General features: G+C 39.9%; 1 protein-coding gene across 2 annotated transcripts in view; it reads right to left on the reverse strand.

Annotated features, from left to right (window-relative positions):
- STAC (SH3 and cysteine rich domain) overlaps window positions 1-23,592 on the reverse strand; it is a gene marked incomplete at its 5' end in the record, with an annotated part of 80,859 nt that overhangs the window by 24,318 nt on the left and 32,949 nt on the right. For both annotated transcript variants that reach the window (XM_081345711.1, XM_081345710.1), the window contains 3 exons: window positions 4,700-4,815; window positions 6,806-6,887; window positions 7,674-7,774. In XM_081345711.1, the coding sequence (XP_081201837.1) occupies window positions 4,700-4,815; window positions 6,806-6,887; window positions 7,674-7,774 (299 nt within the window). The remainder of the gene's footprint in view (window positions 1-4,699; window positions 4,816-6,805; window positions 6,888-7,673; window positions 7,775-23,592) is intronic.

Consider the following 23,592-nt stretch of genomic DNA (forward strand, 5'->3'; position numbering starts at 1 on the left):
TCCTATTCTTTTAATGTATTATAATATTTGTTTATAATTAATGGGTTTCTAATTCAAATAATGGAACAGAAGTAGGACAGTCAAGGTAGGTTCTTTAGAAAGGCAGTCAAGACAGTCTTTTTCCACAGAGTTTAGGGTTATAAGGTGTCTCTTAAATGGGAATAGCTGCCTAATGGATGTCTTGCTATGTTGGTTTATGATTGTGGATTGTTGATATACGTTATATTAAAAGACACTATAATGGTGTGAAGTCATCATGATTTTATGATTTACTGAGTTGTGATTTGCCTTGAGTCTTGATGGAGGTGATCTATAAGTAACTCAAATATATGTATGCTATATTTTTTTAAATTACCTATTCATTGATGGACCACTAATTCTTTTTTAGTTTTTATCTATTGCACAACATTGTTATGAGGAGAAAGCAGGAAAAAATGAATCAGATTTATGCCATAAACTATCTGAAAGAATGTAAAAAATAACATAATCAATCAACTAATTAAATATACTGTACTTCCAAATTCCAAGTTTTAATAAACTGAAGTTCATGTGTTTTCCCCCCCAAAATGATTGTAGTACTAAAAACTATACATTTCATGCGTCACCTGGTATTTCACAGCCTGACTTGATAAAAAGTAAATCCCACAATGTGTTGGCATTAGAAACCTACACCCACTCTCCATCTGATCAAAATTTCAAGGCAAGCTGACATTATGTTCAAGTTTTTTTGTGCTTGAGTAGTAATTTATTATTTAAGAGAACACTTTACTCATTTGGCATGGAATACACTTAGGAGATTCTGATAATGAATGAATTGCAGAAGTCAAAGAAAGGGAGCAAAACATTAGAAAAAAATTAGTCTTCTGTTTATGAAATAAGGCAGTGATTGGGTTTGATACATCACTAGACAAACCATGACCTCTTAAATTATTATTTCAGAGATATTTCCTTACCCGATTTCCCAGTGTCTTCAACAGTGGTAGAACTTCTACTATGCTTAAAACATTCTTAACAATTCAGAGATACATGCATAGATGGATGCATAGTCCATATTTGAATTGTATAGCACAGTCAAACATCAGCACAGGAACTGTTTTATGGCATTTTGTATTATGTCATAAACCATTTCATAATCATTTTTATAACATAAAATGTTTTACAAAATTTGCCAAATTTCAATTTCATAGGAGTTATGAGTCCCAGATTTTGGATGCATCCTTTAGATTAGTTCATATGATACACCTTAGTTCAAAAGGTGTTGTCTTATGATGTGCTGTTTCACCAATTTTACATTATGAGGATGAGAGTTTTAGTAGTATATAGATTTTAATAGGAAAATAAGCTTTCAAGAGATCTAAAATCCTCTGTGAGGATTGTTTGGAACAGCTTTAACAATGGTAATTACAGAAGAGCAGATATTGCATAGAAGATGTAAGACTACACCTTACTACTGTTTTCTGTCTAAATAGTGTTTTAGTCAGCTCTTGCTTAGGAACAATATATTACTATATCTTTAGTGAATGTTGTCAGGATTGACTGGTAGCTGCTTTCCAATGCATAAATTGTGTAAAAGAGGAACTTTATCTAATTAGGGAAGCAGGAAATGGAAGGCTTCTGAATGAAAATCATGCATTATATTACTACTACTACTACTACTACTACTACTACTACTACTACTACTATGCCTTATGTTATCAGATTAGGTTTAAAAACCATGCTATGAATTTCATCAGCTATATTGTAGTTAGATGAAAACAAAGAAGATGAGAGTTTGGGGCATCTAAAGGATGCTTTGTTGTTGTTGTTGTTAGCTGCGAAGTCGTGTCCGACTCATCACGACCCTATGGACAACATTCCTCCAGGCCTTCCTGTCTTCCACCATCTTCTGGAGTCCATTTAAGCTCACGCCTACTGCTTCAGTGACTCCATCCAGCCACCTCATTATCTGTCGTCCCCTTCTTCTATTGCCCTCGATCTTTCCCAGCATTAGGCTCGTCTCCAGTGAGTCCTTCCTTCTCATTAGGTGGCCAAAGTATTTGAGTTTTAGCTTCAGGATCTGGCCTTCTAAAGAGCAGTCAGGATTGATCTCCTCTAGGACTGACCGGTTTGATCGCCTTGCAGTCCAAGGGACTCGCAGGAGTCTTCTCCAGCACCATAGTTCAAAGGCCTCAATTCTTTGGCGCTCAGCCTTTCTTATGGTCCAACTTTCACTGCCATACATTGCAACTGGGAAGACCATAGCCTTGACTATACGCACTTTTGTTGACAGGGTGATGTCTCTGCTTTTTAGTGTGCTGTCTAGATTTGCCATGGCTTTCCTTCCCAGGAGCAAGCGTCTTTTAATTTCTTGGCTACAGTCCCCATCTGCAGTGATCTTGGAGCCCAGGAAAATAAAATCTGTCACTACCTCCATTTCTTCCCCATCTATTTGCCAGGAATTGAGAGGGCCAGATGCCATGATCTTCGTTTTCTCAATGTTAAGTTTCAACCCAAGTTTTGCACTCTCCTTCTTCACCCGCAACAAGAGGCTCTTTAGTTCTTCTTCACTTTCTGCCATTAGAGTGGTATCATCTGCGTATCTTAGGTTGTTGATATTTCTTCCAGCAATCTTAATTCCAACTTTTGATTCATCTAGCCCTGCCTTTCTCATGATGTGCTCTGCATATAAGTTAAATAGGCAGGGCGACAGTATACAGCCTTGCCGGACTCCTTTCCCAATTTTGAACCAATCAGTGGTTCCGTGTCCAGTTCTCACTGTTGCTTCTTGACCCGCATATAGGTTTCTCAAGAGACAAATAAGATGGTCTGGTACTCCCATCTCTTTAAGAACTTGCCACAGTTTGTTATGATCCACACAATCAAAGGCTTTAGCATAGTCAATGAAGCAGAAGTAGATGTTTTTCTGGAACTCCCTAGCTTTCTCCATGATCCAGCGTATGTTGGCAATTTGATCTCTAGTTCCTCTGCCTCTTCGAAATCCTGCCTGTACTTCTGGTGGTTCTCGATCCACATATTGCTGAAGTCTAGCTTGTAGGATTTTAAGCATGACTTTACTAGTATGAGAAATGAGTGCAATGGTGCAATAGTTTGAACATTCTTTGGCACTGCCTTTCTTTGGATGCTAGGTTGCCTATCTCTACAAACATGGAGCTAAATATTTTTTTTATTTTAGTGCTTGGCAAGGATACTTTTATTTGGTTCAAAGAGATTGAAAAATATGATATATTTGGAAAGCAGAGCCCAAAGAATTACCCAGTTTTGCTCTGAGCTGATCATACTGTAAATCTTCTCTTATGTAGAGAATTGTTGGGAATCCTAAAGAACACCAATATAGTATGCAGGATTGGCATTCGTTACAAAAAGGTAAATTGAAGTTATTATTGCAAAATAGAGATTCTAATTATAACAATTAGAATAAATATTTAAATAATCTAATCTTGTTATTGCTTTCCTCCTGAAATTGTAACTGAAAACAAGGTGTCCCATTTCTTGTGTTAAGAACTACTGATACTAATAGAGAACGGAAGAGATGATGCCCTAAAGATCGTATGGTCTCTTCAAGGTAAAAGGTAAAGGTTCCCCCGCACATGCGTGCTAGTCGTTTCCGACTCTAGGGGCCGGTGCTCATCTCCGTTTCATAGCCGAAGAGCCAGCGTTTGTCCGAGGACGTCTCCGTGGTCATGTGGCTGGCATGACTAGACGCCAAAGGCGCACGGAACGCTGTTACCTTCCCACCATAGTGGTCCCTATTTTTCTACTTGCATTTTTACGTGCTTTCGAACTGCTAGGTGGGCAGAAGCTGGGACGAGTAACAGGCGCTCACTCTGTTACGCGGCACTCGGGATTCGACCCGCCAAACTGCCGACCTTCTGATCGACAAGCTCAGCGTCCTAACCCACTGAGCCACCGCGTCTCTTCAAAGACTATTGCAAAAGCAACCTTTTTGCATGATAATAACAAGCTGAGAGCACCATGCTGTAGGTATCTCTTCCTGTGCTTTTCAAATATTTGCAATCCTATGTGTATGATATTTTGTGCATTTGTAGATGAAAACATTTATAAAATTATTGGCTGCTCCATAATTATCAGAAATAATTCTGGCTGTTTTTCCGGTGAGGTTATTAGTTATTATTAGTTATTATTCTAGCTCAAAGAATAAATCGGGTTTCTCAACAGTTCTATTTTTGCTTCTCTCTCTCTCTTACAAGAATTGAAAATATTTTTGTTTGCTTGCTTAGTCTGACATGCCAGATAGATTTGACTGTGAATAAGATGGAATTTGCTTCAGAAAAGTCTATAGTTTGGGCTTTTTTGTGGAAAGTGATGTTTTCCCCACTGTGTCAGTCCCAGACAGCTCAAGATTTTAAACTTTAACTTTAAATGATTTGCCTGTTTTTGTTTTATTTGGTGTCCTGTATATTTCAGCAACTATCTTCTTTTAACCCTTCATCTTCTTTAATTTTTCCCATATTTCTATATAGTCTATATACCTTCAATACTTTACTTTTTTCCTCATTTCTACTCCTTCTATCTTTATCTCTAATATTTATATTCTTAGCCCTCTCTTTGATCTGCTGTTCTTTCCCTTCCAATATATTAAAATAGAAATGTTGATTATAAAATTGAGGAAATGGCATAAAAAAGCCCAGCTCCTATTATGAAAGTTTTTAAAGGAGAGAGAAAGAAATGATATAATTACAGAATTCCTTTTGGGAGAGTCCGAGCTACTTCCAGTACTGCCTTTCTTGGTTTTCTGCGCCAAAGAAGTTCCAAAGCGAAGTGTTTCATACACAGGGTCAACTTTATTGCCACAGGCTGAGGGGAGAAAAACAAAACATTGGTACATTTGAGAGATAAGGCAGAACACGTTCTTTCTATATACCGTGAAAATTATCATGTACCATAATAATATAAACTGACTGCAAGTGACAGCATGACAAGGTAGCAACAATGGTGCATTGGAATATTTGCAAGAAAAACACCTGCCTGAAAGAAGAACTTGTGGAACCATAAATTAGACAAAGTAATAGAAAATGAAGAAGTTGCTCTGAAATTTTAGAATTCAATCAGACAAGTACCTGCCACATTTCTTAATTGGCAATAAGAAAGACAACGAAGTCTGACTAGTGGACATGGCAGTACATGGAGATGGTAGAAAGGAAGAGAAACAACTGGAGAAGGCAACAAAACACAAAATCTATAAATAGAAAAAGAACAACTGTGGAAAAAGAAAACAAAGGTAGGACCAATAATAATTGGCTCATTGGATGCAATCTCCAAATAATTGGAGCACCACTTGAACACTATCAGCATTGATAAAATCGCCACCAATCAATTGCAAAAGGCAGTTTTACTTGGAACAGTAAAACATCCTGTGACAATACCTTTAACACCATCAAATATCCATATCTTTCCATCCCAGGTTCTTGGGAAGGACTCGGTAAGTGGATGAAAATGCCAAATCCTGTGTAAATATCTGACTGACTGTGCAATAAACAGTAAGAATAACAGCAGCAATGTTTGGCAAAGGGTTAGATCTTAGAACAAAGCCCCCAGGACACCATCCAACATGCTTGATCAACTGCTTATTGTTTGTGGAAAACATGTTGTCACACCAGAGCTATCCTGTTTTATGACTAGATCAAAAAGGTTGCAGAAGAAAATGGAGCAAGTTCGCTTACGCAAAGATTCTATGCTGAATGTCGAGGAACCTGAGAGATTAATAGGGCTACTCTTGGACCACTGCAGCAGAACTCTTCCCATCTTACTGCAAGTTTCTGTGCCACCACAGCCATTTCTCCTTTGATTGTTGAAGAGAACAGAGGTTCATCTAGCAGCCGACATTCCCTCTCTCTCTCTTCCTGAATAGAGGTTTTGCAGAAAGTATTTCAAAAGATTCCTATTTCTGCTGGTAATTTCTACCACCGCTCAACAGCATAATACTTGCCTTTCCTTTTTGGCCTGCCATTACTGGCCTTTTGAATCCATGGCAGCAATGAGACAGCAAAGAGCCAACCAGCTAATCTGCTGCATGCTGCTGACATTGTTGCTTCATGCCATTGTTGCTCCATTGATGGTATGTGAAATCAAATCAGTGAAGGGGAGTCTGTGCTCTTGTTGGGAGTAAGTGGGAAATTCTGGGCAGAATAATCTTCCTGCTCCTTAGTCCCCCAATAGTAACAGCAGAAACTGAGGACAGGAGGGAACCACACTGCAGAGGATGTGGAGAAATGCTCCAAGACAAGACAGCCTAGTAAGATAGTTAAGAGGTTCAGGCTAGAATTCAGAAGTTCTAACTATAATTCAGCCAGGAAGCTACTTGGTTGAATTGTAATTGCCTAATTGCTTTTATTTTTGCTAGATATGGACAATTCATCTACTTATACTTATTTTTTTTACTTTTAGTTGTCTAGACCAACTAATCAAATGCAACTGTACTTTAATATGATCAGACTATAGACCTCAATTCCCCATTAGAATCTCTCATCCCTGTGACTTTTAAAGAAAAAAAAACTTGGAATCACATCCCACTTCTGTTTATGCTGTTAACAGTCCTCAAACCTTCTGCTTTGCAATGGGAATTTTCAGGTTTATGAACTTTATGTAACATATAATTAGTGTTGCTGTTTGGTGTGTTTTTTCCTTTCTTGAAGTTTCCCTCTTCAACAAGATTTGCACAACCCCAGGAAGGAAAATGAGTGTCTTCAATGAAAATATATAAAAGTTTATATGGGCCACTGAACATCAAGGTTCATAGAATAGAAAAAGAGAAACAATAAAAAGCAGAAATTTAATTGGAGTTTACCAATTGGCATGACTTCTTTGATGCAGCCAAACTGCTCCTGAATGAGAAGGGGACTGCTGTAGTAACGGCGAAAACCTTTGGGCTAGAAAGAAATAGAAAGGAAACGAAGACATGATACTAGGAGAACTAAAAACAATAGGTGCACACATTTAAACTTGAAGGCAAAAAGGCATATCAGAGCCCATTCACTTAGCATCTGCTCTAACTCTTACAGCAGCTGCATTTCCCCCCCACAACCATGAAAGTAATCTGCATTTGTAGAGCAACACTGAGAAAAGATTAATTCAGAGAAGCTGAGATGAAGCCTTCCTGGAGAGGAACTAATAGGACTAATAGCTCTGATTCAGAAGGAAACCAGGAAACCAAATTTGCTTTGCTGCTGAACCTAGGGCACTGTCCAGAATTTGGGTGGCCCTTGGTCAAGGAAGCCTCAATTGATCCTCCTACTTGGTTTACTGCCTGCTTATTTTCCCTTTCACAAATTTGTGGATTTGGAGAGCTGCAAACTGTCGAAAAGCAGAGTGTAAGACAAGAAGAGCATACTGCTTCACTTCTTCAGTCTTGCCATTGCTTGCAAGCTAAGGAAAGAATGGAAATAGTCAAAGGCACAGCAAGAGGGACCCAGAAGATTGTAGAAGTCAGCAATACAGTCCTTGCAGAAAAAGGAATGTACAAAATAAACTCAGTATTATCTTTGCCTATAGGCACATATGCTACGTAAACATAAAGAAACTGGGAATGATTTCTTTTAATAATGCAAGTATATTTCTTTAACTCAGTTAAATCAGGAAGGTTGGAAGGATCTGTTGGACCAATATCTCTTACTGAGCCTTATTTGCAGGTTTATTCAAAAGTTATAGTGGCTTACCAATTTGCCCATGCACCGTTGCTGTCCAGTGCTCTCTGCACATTTGTGGTGAATGCTCAGTTTGCATGCCTTACAGCGTAATCCATGTTTAGCATTTGTCCCTGTCAAAGGCACAGATAGAATCAATAGTTTCCATGCACTCACCAACTGACATGGCATACAAATTCAAATGAGATTCAACTTCCCTGCACTGCAAAACTTCCAGTCTTATTCTAAGTGAGTGGAATCCATTTTATTTTTTCATAGGATGAAGTGAGTCTGCAAAAACTTTTACCTGCAAATAATTGCATCTCAAATACATGAGAAAGCAGAATTGCACATATGCAAATAGATTTAAAAAAATAAATTATTTTTTTAACCCAACCTTTATTATTTTTATAAATAATTCAAGGTAGTGAACATATCTAAAGCTCCTTCCTGCTCCTATTTTCCCCCACAACAAGTCTGTGAGATAAGCTGGACTGAGACAGAGTGACTGACCCAAATCCAATCAGCTGGCTTTTCATGCTTAAGTGGGACTAGAGCTCATAGTCTCTTCTGCCATCTTTACCCTTTAAAAACAAGAAATGTATGACATATTGCAAGGGCCTGGCAGGCCTGTGAGAGTTCTCATGGCTTTACCAGTGCTAAAGAATGTAGTGAGAAGTAAGGTTCAAGATGCTATAGTAGTAGCATGTGGTGCAGTGGGCATAATGGCAAGCAGGACTAGGTGGCAGAGCTAGCTGTAAATATAAGCGAGCCCAAGTTGGCCTGAAGTTGTTCATGTGACCATGGAGTGCTGCAGCAGCCAACACTACCTGTCAAAAATCTATTTGTTTAATCCATCATAACTTAGAGTGGTCACTGAACAAATGAAAGTTAAGCAAGGACTTTGCACGAATAGAACAAAATAGAATGAAAAATGCAGATCTAGTCTTCACTCTCATTTACAATAAAGATATTTACAGAAATGCTTCCCTGAAATATTTTTGCCATATACTTTGTAGCATTGGTAAAGTTTAATCTGCAGATTTAGCAATGGGACCTGGCTGATAAAAGGGAGAATACCAGCTCCAGATCCTCATCATTTAAATAGACAAATCCACTGATATAAATGAAATCTGTTTCAGGACAGTAACTCTTGTGCAGCACTATTTTCTCACTCAATCCAATGGGAATATGAAGGCTTTCTCAATTTCCTGCCATACAGTTTCCTGTAATCATCACCGCCTGGGGATTTCCTACAGATTTTTATGCAGTAAACATAACTTTGATAACTCTGATCAGATTAGGGTACTGTCTTTCTGCCCTAGTATTGCCTATTCTGGCTGGCAGCTGGAATTCAGGATTTTAGTCACAAGACTTTTCTATCCTGCAGCATCACATTACAGTAGGGATTCCAGAGATTGGATATGCACTCTGCCATTGAGCTATATGTATAAATGGTTGGCTGAATAACTTATATTTGAAAAATTCAGCAGTAAAAGGGCAGTTTTGAGAGCAGAATTATTGCTATTTATATTACAACATTGATTTAAATCCTGGCATTCTATTCCCAGAGCAGTCAGGATGCCTTATTATCTAAAGTAAAATACAGGTTTGGATTGCCTATGTCCACTGGGCCTTGAAAGGAAAATAAAAAAAATCAGTTCTACACACCCTTGTGATGTTACCTGCAAGACTACTATGATTTCTGCATTCCTTCAGGCTTGAAACAATTTAAGAAAAGTAATGAAAAATTATCCAAGCCTTATTTCCACCATGTACCAGCCATCCACTGAACCTAAAATTATAATGTGTAAGAAGCTTTGGCATCTTGCTTACTTACTACTGGACTTGAATTAATTCTGTGCTTTAATCCTTGGAACTCGTGATCTCTTTTTCCCCGTATCTCATCTCATATATGCAAATGTTTAAAGCCTCATAATTCAGCCCTGGCCAGCAAAAATTTATTAAGGATTATGAGGAATAACAATATATCTATTTTAGCTTTGATCAGATATATTCCCTTTACTTTTAATAATCTTGACCCTGAATCCTCTCATATAAAGTCCTGGAATTTGATTTCTTGTCATTTTTTCCCTTCCCACAAAGTTCTTCACAACTTTAACACATCTCTTTTGTAAGTCCAGTATAAGAAAGTTATCCAGGTCATTCTATGGACCCACTGTGTTCAGTAGGAATAAATCCCAATAGGTTTTGATAGGAATTCCTGAAAATCTATGTTGATTTGCACAGTGCTTTTTTTGTAAAAGAAAAAGGTGCCGGAACTCACACATGTCATACAACCTGCCTTGCTTACCCTACAAGGTTCCATCCAAAAAAGGTGCCGGAACTCCGTTCTGAGCGTTCTAGGAGAAAAAAAGCCCTGGATTTGCACCACTGACATTTTTGTAGTTTTTCACTCAGAGGGAGGAAAAAAAACCTATTGTTCACTTTTCCTTTCTTCTAATGTAAATTGCACTCCAACGTCTTCTGGCCAATTATAGATGTTATTAAACATAAAAATAGGGACCTAACTTTAGCCTTGCATTGGGCTAAGATTTTAGGTCAGACTGCCAAAAATCAGAAAAACAGAATTCATACTAAATATATGATTCCCCCCCCTCTTTTTTAAAGAGGAGAATATAACATACGGTAATAAAAGTTATAGGATTCACCAGAGAAAAATGTGCTTCCCTTTGGAGAAGCTGGTATGATACTTAACAAAATGTGCATTTCATATTGTACATTTAAGAAGAAAAAAACAGTGTTTAAAAGACATTTCATCTCAGTCTGCAGATTCTTTTTAAACCCACTGTGCATCTATGATGACAAATCTCTCTCTGAAACTGTTCCAGATATCCCCACAGGTAACAAATGCAATGCAATAACAGAAATATAAAGAGTTTGTCCTGTTGGGATTCATTTCGTAGAATGGCTTGAAGCTTACAGTACTAGCAGTATTTAGATTTGTTTTCCTTAAGGGAAACTTAAGATACTGATTTTCAAACAAAAAATGTATTTGCACAAATTTGTGTGAACAATATGCTGTGAATTTGTGTGCTAGTGCATATAAACAGAAATATGTGTTTTCTGAACATTTCTGAAGAGAAAAATTCTCTGCAAGTGACTCCAATTAGTACATTCATCCCAGTATCCGTAGTCTGTACCAGTATTAGGCTAATTTGATATATTAAAACATCTATTAGGACAATACAGTCAATAAAACTAAAAGCTTTGAAACATGCAAAATTACATTTAGTGGGATATTGGTAATAGTTTTTGAAATAGACAATAAAACTTTGGAACTGTCAGACTAGGCTAAAGTGGGAAATTTACCACTCTACCTCTCTGCATTTAGATTGATAGTTTTGAAGAGGCCCAAGCCTCCATGAAATATCTTTAGTTCCACAATAATTTCTTTTAAGTATGATTCTGTATGGATGAAGAATAAAAAATATGAAGGGATAGAAAGTGATTAGTTAGACTGCATGCATGTAGAATCTTACTATAATTCTGTGGCCACTTTGCAACTCATTTAAAAACAACAACAAAGGCAAACCGAAGCATAAATTCATATGTACCACTTTAAAGAGTGAATAAATATGTTGCTTTTTTCTTGTGGTAATTGTTCCAGCAAGCAGCCAGTATATTCATCTTTTCTGTAAATAGGGAGGGTGGCAGAAATGTAACTTAGCTTCAAAAATAAAGAATAATTTAAAGCCCTTCTGTGATATTATTTTGCATATTCTAAATGATTTTCAAAGCATGGACATCTATGAAAGAGCAGCAAGGAAGGAAAGGTGAATAAACAGCATATATTATGATGCTGAAAAGAAAAAAAACCTTATGCCTTTGAATCAAATGTCAGTACAAATCAGAACACAAATACATGAGGGCAGGATTTACATCATGACATTATCAAATACTGATCATCATTTTTGCATAATTTCAGTTTACCTTCTTGCCCCTTCCCTCCTATACATGGTTATTTGAAAGGCTATACAACTCTTCATATGACTTTACATACATCTTTCTCTCACTTTTCAGATAGAATAATAATTATTTCAGTCATGGAGAGACAATTGTGATAGATAAATGCATGATTTGTCATAGTATTCTAACTTCGTATTTCACTGTGGATCCGAAAGAGGCCTGCAGCCACAATTAAACAGGCTGATAGATTGAGTGTTTTTTAAATAAAAAGAATAGTCATCAAAAGGGAAAGGTTTTTGATTTTCAGTGCAGAGTTTGGTTTAGTCTGTCTGGAGGAATTTTTCTGTGAAAAAGATTGTAACATTTGGAACATCTTGATAAAAAGCAAATAAATGAGGGTTGTAGCATACAAAATTATAATGATGACAGATGATAAGGTATTTCTCTAAACTCTCTAAACACGATAATCAGCATCATTTACTGAACTGAAAGACATGGAATTCAGGACAGATGAAATAACAGCTTCTTCCTAGAACATAGTTAAACAGTGGGATTCACTATCACCAGGTGGTGACCAACCTGTTTTTAAAGGAGAAGAGAATAACATAGAAGGAAATGGTGTCTATAGTTGTATAGTGTGATGGTTATAATATTATTTTTTGTATTAAAGGCAGCATTACTTTGATATTCGTTGCTAGGAGATACTTGAAAAAAGGAGCTATTATATTCATATCCTGTAACTTGTACTATAGAGGCTATTCTTAAAATAATATAGCAGAAATAGTAGTAATTTTGTTGGTAGGGTATACTACTTCAAACTACAAGTGAGAGACATATGAGGTTGAATGATTGCTTTTTCATGAAAGATGGGATCTTGCACTTAGAAAGCCAGCATATTATGAAGAAGACTACCCATAAACATTTCTATTTTTTTATGTGAGAATGTTGTTTTGCTTAGAGCAACATTCAGACAGGGATTGGACTAGTCACATAAGATACAATTTTATTATCTCATCTGAAGCATGTGAATCTGAGCATCAGAACATGGGAAACGTAATCTAAGAATCATACCTCTGTTCCTTCTTTAATAATAGTCAAGAGAGGGAAGGGATTTCCTCCATGTGCTGGACAGTCCTCCTTCCTTCCATATTACTTAATCCAGGAAAATACAGAGACATTTTCCTAGATGGATGGATAGATGATGGATGGACAGATAAACAGATGGATAGATAATGGAATTAATTCATAGAGGTGTTGGCGAGCGCATGCACCTGGTGCCTGGCGTCCTGGGTGAAAGGGAAGCACTCAGAATGCAGTCAGCCTGTGTTGCAAAACAATCACCCATGGTGCCAGGCACCAGGCACATGCGCTCACCGCCGTCTCTGTGCATGCCCAGGCAGGTTCAGCATGTCGCCTGTTCACCTCGCCTGGCCTATCTGCTGTGTGCAGTGAGAAGAATACACCACTGCCTGCCAAAACCAGGTTGGGGTCTGGGCAGTGTAGTGCAGGTAATGTGGACTCTCATGCTGCTTGCGGCATCCCCTCCCCTGGAGTCCATGGGTGTGTGAAGTGGGTGAGAGCTTCACCCATCAGGAGATGCCTGTTTTTCTCCCTCGATCATTACAAGTATTTTCCTACCACTCTGCTCTCATGGCTGTGCGGCTCTTGTCCAGCAATTTACAGTGGCCTTTCAAGCCAAGTCCACTGGCAGCACAGCCACCAGCTGCGCTGGCAGTCTGTCCCCCTTCCCTTGTCCCTTCCTGGGCATGGAGGGAGGGAGGGAGGGAGGGAGGGAGGGAGGAAGGAAGGAAGGAAGGAAGGAAGGAAGGAAGGAAGGAAGGAAGGAAGGAATGGACAATGGGAGGGAGGGAAGGTGCCCACCGCAGTCCCACCCCTTCCACCAGAGACCCACAGATCCCCCCCACAGCCCCACCCACACACCCCAGAGGTACCCCACAACCTGAGTGATGTTGAGCTGGCCATGCCTCCTTCCAGCCATTGACTTCACTTGTCAAAAAGTTTCAAAAGGTGATCACATGACCCCGGGACACTGACCATCATAAGTAAGAATCAGTTGCCAAGCATCTGAATATAAATCACATGACCCTGGGGATGCTGCAACAGTCATAAGTGTGAAAAATGACCATGTCACTTTTTCAGTGCTGTTGTAACTTTGAACAGTCACTAAGTGAATTGTTGTAAGTCGAGGACTACCTGTACTTTATCACTTTTTCCCTTTTTTTGGTCAAGTTTTTGACACCTTGCTAGATGACTGGTGGTACTCGAATACCGCAGCCACGCTCACCCAGTGGGCCACACCCACCCAGTGGGCCACGCCCACCTGGCACCCAGCAATAAATAAGTGGGTTTTGGATTGCAGTTTGGGAACTGGGTCCCTAAAAGATTCTCCATCACTGTCCTAGAGATTGCTAAACAAAGACTCACAGCACTGGCTAGAAGGCTAAGGAGATACATTAGATAAACAGAGGCCAAGAAGATAAATGTCCTGTTCTCCAAAGAACCACCCAAAATTTACTCCCAACTGCAACAGAGATTGAACATTACTGGAAGAACATTTGAGAGAAAAAGAAGACACGTAATATCAATATAAGGACCAAAGAGAAGACTACAACAATCTCACAGAATAGAAACTAGTCATCATCACAATAGCAGACATCCCTCAACAGAGGAGGAGGGATACGGCGTCATCTATCTCCAGTCTACAACACAGTCCTTTCAGCAGTTCCAAGAAGGCTCCATATCCATTTGCACTACTCAGGTGACCCTGAAGACCCAGATAAATCTCCAGGTGGCCTCAACAACTGTCTAAAAGAATGCAAATGACCAGCTGTCTACAAGGAATATAAATCCTTCCACTCCCCACTATGTTTAGTCAGAGCTAAAGAAGCTTCTTGAATGAGAAGCAAAACATCTTCAAAGAAAAACAAGAAAATCCAGTTGCCTCATAGGATAATAACAGTATATAAATGCCTAGTACGCAAATAAACCAGCTAGTAGTAGCAGGCTCCCACCCAAACTGGCTAATATAAGGAAGGACAGTGCTGGTCATGAAAGACAAGGAAACAGCACCAGCCAAAATTAGCCAATATGCCTCCCCACAAGATGAAAAGTCCTATCAGGTATCATAGCCACCGTGCTACAGAACCATATGAGTGAATGCATGAGCACAGTTCAGAAGAGCACTGAAAATAATACCAAATGAGCCTATTTATACTAACACATGACATTTTTTTCTTTAAAAAAACTTGATTGAGATACTTGACTGAAGTAGCTGACATATTATTATGACTCAAATCCAGCTATGAATTCTGCAGTCCATACCTCAGGCAAAGTTTATATCACAGAATATTGGATTATTTAAACAGAAACTTACAACAGCACCTCAAAGCACGTGGAATGATATAGAAAGCTCCCAAATTTCTCTTCCCTGTTTTTGGAAGAGGGCAAGATGGCAAGCTAGTTTTTTTTTAAAAAAAAATCTTGTGCTTAAGTCAAATCTCTGATGTATCTCTTATGTAGCTTCCTACCTTTCTCAACTTTGAAGAAAAGGACATAAGTTTGTAACCTGTTGTTTAAGCTGTTTTTGTGAAACTCTAAATGAAAGTTGCAGTAAAGCAGAAAAGTCCATTACAATGAATGATACAAGCAGTGTCTTTATCAACTGGAATAGAAGTCAAATGAATGCAGCGCAAAAAGATTATTAGATTTAGAAGGAAAAATTATACAATATGGAGGTAATTCAGGAAATTCAATTGCTATCATGGTTTTCCCCAAGAGGGGCAGAGGAAATTATTTCTTTATTTGTTTTAACCAATATTCAAGTATTAATTCAAGATGGTTATAGCAATTGAATAACTGGTAGAACTTAAGTACTAAATGTGTTAAAGAACATAGAAAATAGCCATTTACTCCAGTTAATCTTAGTCTTCGAGTGTTCTAAATGCTGCCACATTTTAGTGTAGTTTCACTGAGGAAAAGCAGAACACCAAAAGAACCCGCTATATATAGTTTTGTTTCTTACCAGTGTTCTGACTAAAGTCAACGATGACATTTCCTAAGTGCCTTTGAATGTATCTTAAGACTGTAAGTTGTTGCTGGTATGGCATTACGTAAAGGCCAGGAATGAAAGGCCCCAATTCAAATGTCATTTCTACAAGAAGACTATGTAGTACCCTCAGACAAATCACAACCTCTGCAATACAGGGATGACTACAATCCTGGGTTATTGATTAAAGAGGGTTTGGGACCAACCAAATGGTATACTATTTATTTATTTATTTATTTATTTAGATTTATATACCGCCCTTTCCCGAAGGCGTCAGGGCGGTTTACAGGGTATTTAAAAGAAAATCAATACAAACGTTAAAACAAATTAAAAAAGATTAAATAAAACCCTGAGAAAAATAAAAAACCCAGTTAAAATTAAAAATTAAAAAATTCTCAGCCTGGGCCAGAGAGCTCGACGAGCCAGGTCTTCAGGTCCCGGCGGAATGAACGGAGGTCGGGGGCAGTCCTAAGCTCCACAGGCAGCTGGTTCCACAGGGCAGGCGCACCCACTGAGAAGGCCCTACCCCTGGGTGTTACCCGCCGGCAATCTTTAACCGGCGGCACCCTGAGAAGACCCTCCCTGTGCACTGGACGAAGGGAGCTTGATGCTGGCAGCAGGTGTTCCCTCAAATATCCCGGACCCTTGCCATTTAGGGCTTTATAGGTCATCACCAGCACCTTGAATCTCACCCGAAGGGCAACTGGAAGCCAATGCAGCTTGCGGAGTAGAGGTGTTACATGGGAGTATTGGGAGACCCCCCATCACGACTCGCGCGGCTGCATTCTGCACCAGCTGAAGCCTCCGGGTGGTCCTCAAGGGCAGCCCCATGTAGAGAGCGTTGCAGTAGTCTAAACGGGAGGTCACGAGCGCATGAGTGACTGTGCGTAGGGCATCTCGGTCCAGGTAGGGTCGCAACTGGTGCACCAGGCGAACCTCGGCAAAAGCCCCCCTGGTCACGGCTCCTATATGATTTTCAAAAGTGAGCCGCGAATCCAGGAGGACGCCCAAGTTGCGAGCCCTATCAATGGGGGGTAACACCTCACCCCCCATCGTTAGAGATGGAATAGTCTGGTTGACCCGAGATGCCGGTATGCACAGCCACTCAGTCTTGGCAGGATTGAGACGAAACCTGTTTCTCCCCATCCAGACCCGGACCGCTTCTAGGCAACAGGACATCACGGCGAGAGCATCGCTGGGTTGGTTTGGGGTGGAGAAAAAAGTTGGGTATCATCAGCGTACTGATGATACCCCACCCCAAAACCACGAATGATCTCACCCAGTGGCTTCATATAGATGTTGAACAGGAGGGGCGAGAGAACTGACCCCTGAGGAACTCCACAAACGAGAGGCCTCGGAGCGGACCTCTGCCCTCCCGTCAACACCGACTGCGAGCGGCCCAGGAGATAGGAGGAGAACCACCGCAAAACAGTGCCTCCCACTCCCAACCCCCTGAGACACCGTAGTAGGATACCATGGTCGATGGTATCGAAAGCCGCTGAGAGATCTAATAGGACTAGGACAGAGGAACAACCCCTGTCCCGAGCCCGCCAGAGATCATTCACCAGCGCGACCAATGCCGTCTCCGTGCTGTGCCCAGGCCTGAAACCCGATTGGTACGGGTCCAGATAATCAGTTTCATCCAGGAACAGAGGAAGCTGATGGGCCACCACACTCTCAACAACCTTCGCCAGAAAGCGGAGGTTGGAGACTCGACGATAGTTACTATGTTGAGTAACTTGAATCCACTGAATGTTTAGAGGGGGAGCTGACTTATCATTGAATTGTTTCAGTAACTTTGATATGTCTGACCAGGTTTGCATCGATGAAATGTGCTGTGAAGGACAAACTACTATGAATTTAAAGATTTTTTTTACTTGTAGCTCTTTTGCCAAAGCACTGTTTCTACCCTTTATGGCTGCAATTTGATTGGCACTTGTAAAAAGCCACACAAATCATGTTAGTGCAATTCATTCTATGTTTGGTCTGAAGTTTCTAAATAGCTTGACCTAGTGAGATGATGATGGCAATGCCATTTTTCATACTAGAACACTGCAAAAATCTAGAATTATAGCTAAATGTATCATTTTCCCTGTACAATTATTGCCTGCAGGAAAACCTCAGAATTATATTAGTATTGGAGTTGAGTTGTTCCTAATTACACTGGATCTCAAAGATCTCTGCTAAATCAGATTAAAATAAATAAATAAATCAGCAAACTGTTTCTCAGGCACTGATGAAAATCTATAACAAGAACATGGAAGTGATATTCATCCCATGTTCTTTTTTCAGCATATGCTTTTGAAGTGGAAGGAAACTCTGGGCCATTTTATAAGCAAATTATGCTGGCACAATGTTTCACAGCAATACATTCCATAATTTATATGCAGCACATGAATTTTTTAAACTGTATTAGTGGGTACTTTTTCTGCTTAGGACAACAATAATTACAAGTAGTAATAGTAATGGTAGTAAAAGAATAAATGTGGCCTCCTTGTGCCATCAAAGTTCTTGAGCTCCATCTTAAACGGTTATTCCACACAGGCAATGCTTTCATTAACCTGAGTGCATACACAATTGTGCAGCTGCTGTTGCACACTCGTGTACAAGAACTCTGTGTCTTGCAAAGCTGGCCCAAAATGTTATGAACAAAGTCAGGTAAGTCAATGAGGAAAGGGATGCTGACAGGAATCAATGACTTCTGGGCTATCAAAGGATACAAAGGGTTATTGTGTAGTGGGTTCTTGACCGCATGGCAATATGAAGGACAAAGGGTTCAGCATAACAGCTCTTTATTGGTGGAACTACTGACTGGACAATAGGGGCCACCTGTACCCCCTTATACTAGGTACACAGGTAGCCAATCCCTTTAAGTTGTTTTCCCGCCCGGTGCTTATCAGCCAATCCTGTCACAGTACAGCATCACCTGATGGTAACAGTGAGCCACCACTAGTATTTTATTAATCCCCATACATAACAAGGGTCACATGCCCCAGGGTGCATCTTAGCTTCTTATTGGAACTGGAATTGGGCCTTGAGATTTTTATCTTTGATTTGCATGGGACCGAATGCCAGTTCAACAGGCCACAAGGAAGAATCCAGTAATCTTCCACTGCTTTTGCAACTCCAGAAATTTAGTTCTGGGGAAAAAATAACTTTGGATAAAACTATCCAGGTAATATTTCCTCAGCCCAAGATTGCCCAGGCCAATCCAAGTGCTGGTTAAAAATTGTGACTTGTCATCTGTTTTCCTGGCTTAAAACAGAAATCCATTCTGGGCCTGGGCAACAAAAAATTAGCTACCAGTTCTGCCAAACTGGTGCAAACTGGCTGAATCCCACCACTGGCTTAGAGGGAGTGTTGTAAACAGTTTTGGAGTGTTTTGAGGCTATTAATAGAGGTTTTCTGAGCTGAAAGAGCAAATGGAGTTTCATGTCTGTTGCAATGGGAAACACAACTGAAGGCAGTAGTTCTCAGAGAGCAGTGAATAGTGATTTCACAATGGTTCCATACAAATTATTCTGTGCCTAAGATTCTGTATGAGACCCTTTTGTTAATCTAGTGTTGGGTAGAAAGCATTCTAAACTATCACCATGGCTGTGACAGCAATTCTGTGGCAAGCAGCAATAGTTTATAAGGAATGAAAGCAGAGTTTATAAAAATAATTCCTGGTGATTGTGTGGTAAAAATCAATAAAACTTGTATCCTTTCAGCAAAAGAAAAATTGAATTAGTTTAAAATGTGCACCTGAGCTGTTTTGATAACAAGCTTGCAAAAATATGAAAGGTTTCAACTATTGTCAGAAGAAGAAATAGAAGCATTTAATAAGAGATTCAGCCTCTTCTCCCTGGCCTTAGCTGAAAGTTTGCTATCTGCTGCTGATGGTTATTTAAAAATTGTCTTTTAGTGGAATTGGTATTAGATGCTGATGAATATTTTGAAACAGGGTTGAAACTGAAATGCTCTCGGCTCTGGTAGGAATTTTAAAACTGAATTTTGATTAAAATTACTGATAATATGACATTAAACATTTTGTATGGTTTTAATTCGATAAGCTGTTGTAGAAAGATAATAGTCCTGATAATTAGCTAAGATGCAGGTTAAGGAATGCTAAAAGAGTAGCTATTAATGTGCAATAGGCAAAAATAAAAGGTTTATAGAACCTTAAAGGACTAATAAAGTTTTTGTGGTATACATCTTTAAAAGATGAATTTGTGGTATGAGAAAAGCAGAGGAAAGATGAGATGAGAGGTACATATGGCCAGTGGTGGAATTCAAATATGTGAACTAGTGGTTCTCTGTGTGGATGCCACTTCTGGAAGTCCATTCTGGGCCCAGGCAACAAAAAATTAGCTATCGGTTCTATTGAAGTGGTGCGAACTGGATGAATCCCACCACTGCATATAGCTTCTTACAGACAATCACAAAGATCTTCTTAACTAAATTAATTGTTCAAATTGTAAACCTACAGAGCCAAATCAATATGGACACCATGCATTGCATTTACACCGGCTTTGCACTGGGTCGCCACAGGGCTGCGTGCTTAGCCCCTAACTGTACTCATTGTACACATATGACTGTGTATCATCTGACCCATCTACTGCGATAATTAAGTTCGCAGATGATACTGCTGTAGTGGGTCTTATTACAGGTGGGGATGAGACAGCATACAGGGGGGAGGTACAAAAATTATCCATATGGTGTTGCAACAACAACTTGCACCTGAACATTGGCAAGACGAAAGAGATGGTGCTAGACTTCCGGAGGAAAAAGGAGGAACCTACCCCACTTTACATCAGGGAGGACTGTGTGGGGAGAGTTTCCTCCTTTAAATTTCTGGGAGTCTATCTCTGTGAAGATCTTAGCTGGAAAGTTAATACAACCCAGATGGCCAGAAAGGCCCAACAGCGACTTCACTTTCTCAGGGTCTTGCGGAAGAACAGTAGAACAACGGCTATTGTCCCTTTTTTACTGGTCTACTATAGAGAGCGTCCTCTCATACTGTATTGTGGTTTGGTATGCTGGTCTGACAGCCGCGAATAGGAAAGCATTACAGAGGGTGGTGAGCACAGCACAAGACATTGTGGGCTGTCCCCTGACACCACTGGATGACATCGCCAGGGCTCGCTGCCTTGGAAGAGTGAGGAAAATTCTCAGGGATGATTCACACCCTGGACTGTATCTCTTTACTCTCCTACTATCGGGTAGGAGATATAGGAGTATAGCCAGCCGTACCAACAGGCTGAAGAACAGCTTTTATCCATGGGCTGTTAGGCTTTTGAATGGGAAATAATTTTATAAACTTTATGCATGATTGACTTTTGAGGCCGGTGTGTTGTGCAATTAGTGTGCTGTTACATCAGCTATAAAAGTATTATGCAGTGCATAGTTGGTTAATTTTGTGTTATAGTGAGTTAGATATACACGGTTAATTATCCTCTGGGGATTATCATATTGTGCTGCCATCATGTGGTCGTTTGGGAACTACAATATGATCTGTTCAGTTAATCCCTCCCATTTTGTGATCTATTTCCTCCTTCTTGTTAACCTTGAATATTATCACTTCCTGGGCACCATTACATTGGTCTGCTCTCATGGTAGGACCATTACTGTCTTTGACCTTGAAATACCATCCATTTCATCATCTGCCACATCTTGTTGTCTGCTGTAAACTTCCTGCATGCAATAAAGATCTTTGTGCATGAGAAAGGTATTTTGTGAGATCAGCTATCTGATAAAGACAGTCAGCAGTGATTATATCTACTTATACAGGCCAGGCACAGGGGTCTCAGTAAGGGGATATATCAGTATACAACAGTTGGAGTCAGAATAATCAAAGACAGTAGAATTTCTACAGCCTGCAATCCATATGTGTGTGTCATATCTGCAGTCAAGCTCAGTGCCATCCACCATCTTGTGAAAGCATATGGTCGCACAAGCTTACTGCACATCTCCTGTGTATGCTGAAAACTGTTTCTATACATTGGACTATGTTATAAACCCTGTCTAAGCTACAATTTGTCTTCTTAAAGAGACAGTACCCATTTTTTACAAACGTGAAAAATGTCTAGACAAGGCTCTGAACACTCTTTTATCGCTGAATCAATGCAGATACATCATGTTTCTGACCACACAGGTGTATAGGGAGCTGATTCTGCTGAGCAGAGTGTAAAACCCAAATGCACAATAAGACCAACACAGAAACTCAGAGAAAACTATGAGACAATTAGAGATGAATTCTCCAGTAATCTGTCAGACCTACGGGAGAGAACTACACATTGCATATTTATTTTTATTTATTTATTTATTTTAATTCCATTTATATCCCTCCCTTCTCCGAAGACTCAGGGCGGCTTACAAGCTTAGCAGTATCAGTTTTAGCATATCAGTTTTGCCGCGCTTTAATGATAATCCTGCTGAATTAAGAGACTCTATAGATCGCCTATCTGCAGCCTATGAACGTTACCAGCGGCTGTCTACAAAATACACAGCTTTCTTAAAGGACTCTAATATAGATGACTCCTCAGAAGAACTAACCAAGACTGATGCACTAAACCACCAAAGAGATCTCCTAGTGCAAGATGCAAAGGATAAGGCAGAATTCCGCATTGCTCAACTGCAGGAGACCAGATCTCATAAATCCACATCAACTAAACTCACAGCACGTTCTTCTAGATCCTCTCGCTCCAGGAGTTCAACATTAAGTGATAAGCTGATAGAGGCCTGTGCACATCTAGAAGCAAAGAAAGTGCAAGTTTCCTTTGCCAGAAAGGAAGCTGAAATGGAAGCTCAGAACAAGGCCCGCCAAACAGAGGCGGAATCCCAAATAAAGATTCTGCAAATAGAAAAGGAAGAAGAAGCTGCCCTAGCAAGGCTGAAGGTCTTTGAACAAGCAATGAGAGAAAGTACTAGTTCAGATTGTTCTATCCCAACAGAAATGGAAGATCCAGTTGAACGCACCAGTAAATATGTACTAAAGCATAACATTTGCAATGATGTAGAGCCATCTTCTTTACCTCCTACTAACAACACTGTTCTGACTCTCAACACAGAGACCCCAAACCTGCAAGGGCCTGAGCCTCTTCAACTCCACAACACAAGTGCATCAACACTTCAAACCACTTCACCTCCTGCCAATGACAAGGTGACTTCCAGCAACAAGCAACAGTTTAATCAACAGCCAGCACAAGCCTTAGAGACTAAACCACAGCTGAATGCTCTTGCAACGTCATTCTATCCAGGTACACCTCACCTTTATTCACCAGAGAACCTTTACACCCAAGGGGTCCCACAAGTTTCTTTGGCACCAAGGAGTGAGCGATCAGACCTCTCTGACTTCGCCAGATACATGATTCACGGAGAGCTCATCAACATTAGCCTCTCAAGGTTTGATGTCTGTCCAGAGAACTACAGATCCTGGAGATCAACCTTCAAAGCTGCTATTGCTGATCTCAACCTTACCACCAAGGAGGAACTTGATTTACACATAAAGTGGCTGGGGCCAAAATCTGCAGATTGTGTTAAAAGACTGAGAACAGTACATGTTCACTCTCCAGATGCAGGTCTTGCTGCTGCATGGGCAAGACTTGAGCAAACCTATGGTAGCTCTGAAGCAATAGAAAACGCTCTATTCAAGAGACTGCAAAACTTTCCAAAAATAGGTAACAAAGATCATCACAAGCTTCAAGAACTAAGTGATCTCCTCATGGAGATAGAATTGGCAAAAACAGACCCACGTCTACCTGATCTAAGCTACCTGGACACCTCCCATGGTGTGAATCCAGTGGTGCTAAAACTGCCATACAACCTGCAGGAGAAATGGACACAAAGGCTCAAAATAAAAAAAAGTGTCTATAATGTATCTTTCCCTCCATTCTCATATTTTTGCAGGTTCATCAGCGAACAAGCCTGGACAAGAAATGATCCCAGCTTCAGCTTCAGTGAATCCACTATGCC

Source organism: Vipera berus, assembly GCF_964194415.1.
Source record: "Vipera berus genome assembly, chromosome: Z".
Lineage (NCBI taxonomy): Eukaryota > Metazoa > Chordata > Lepidosauria > Squamata > Viperidae > Vipera > Vipera berus.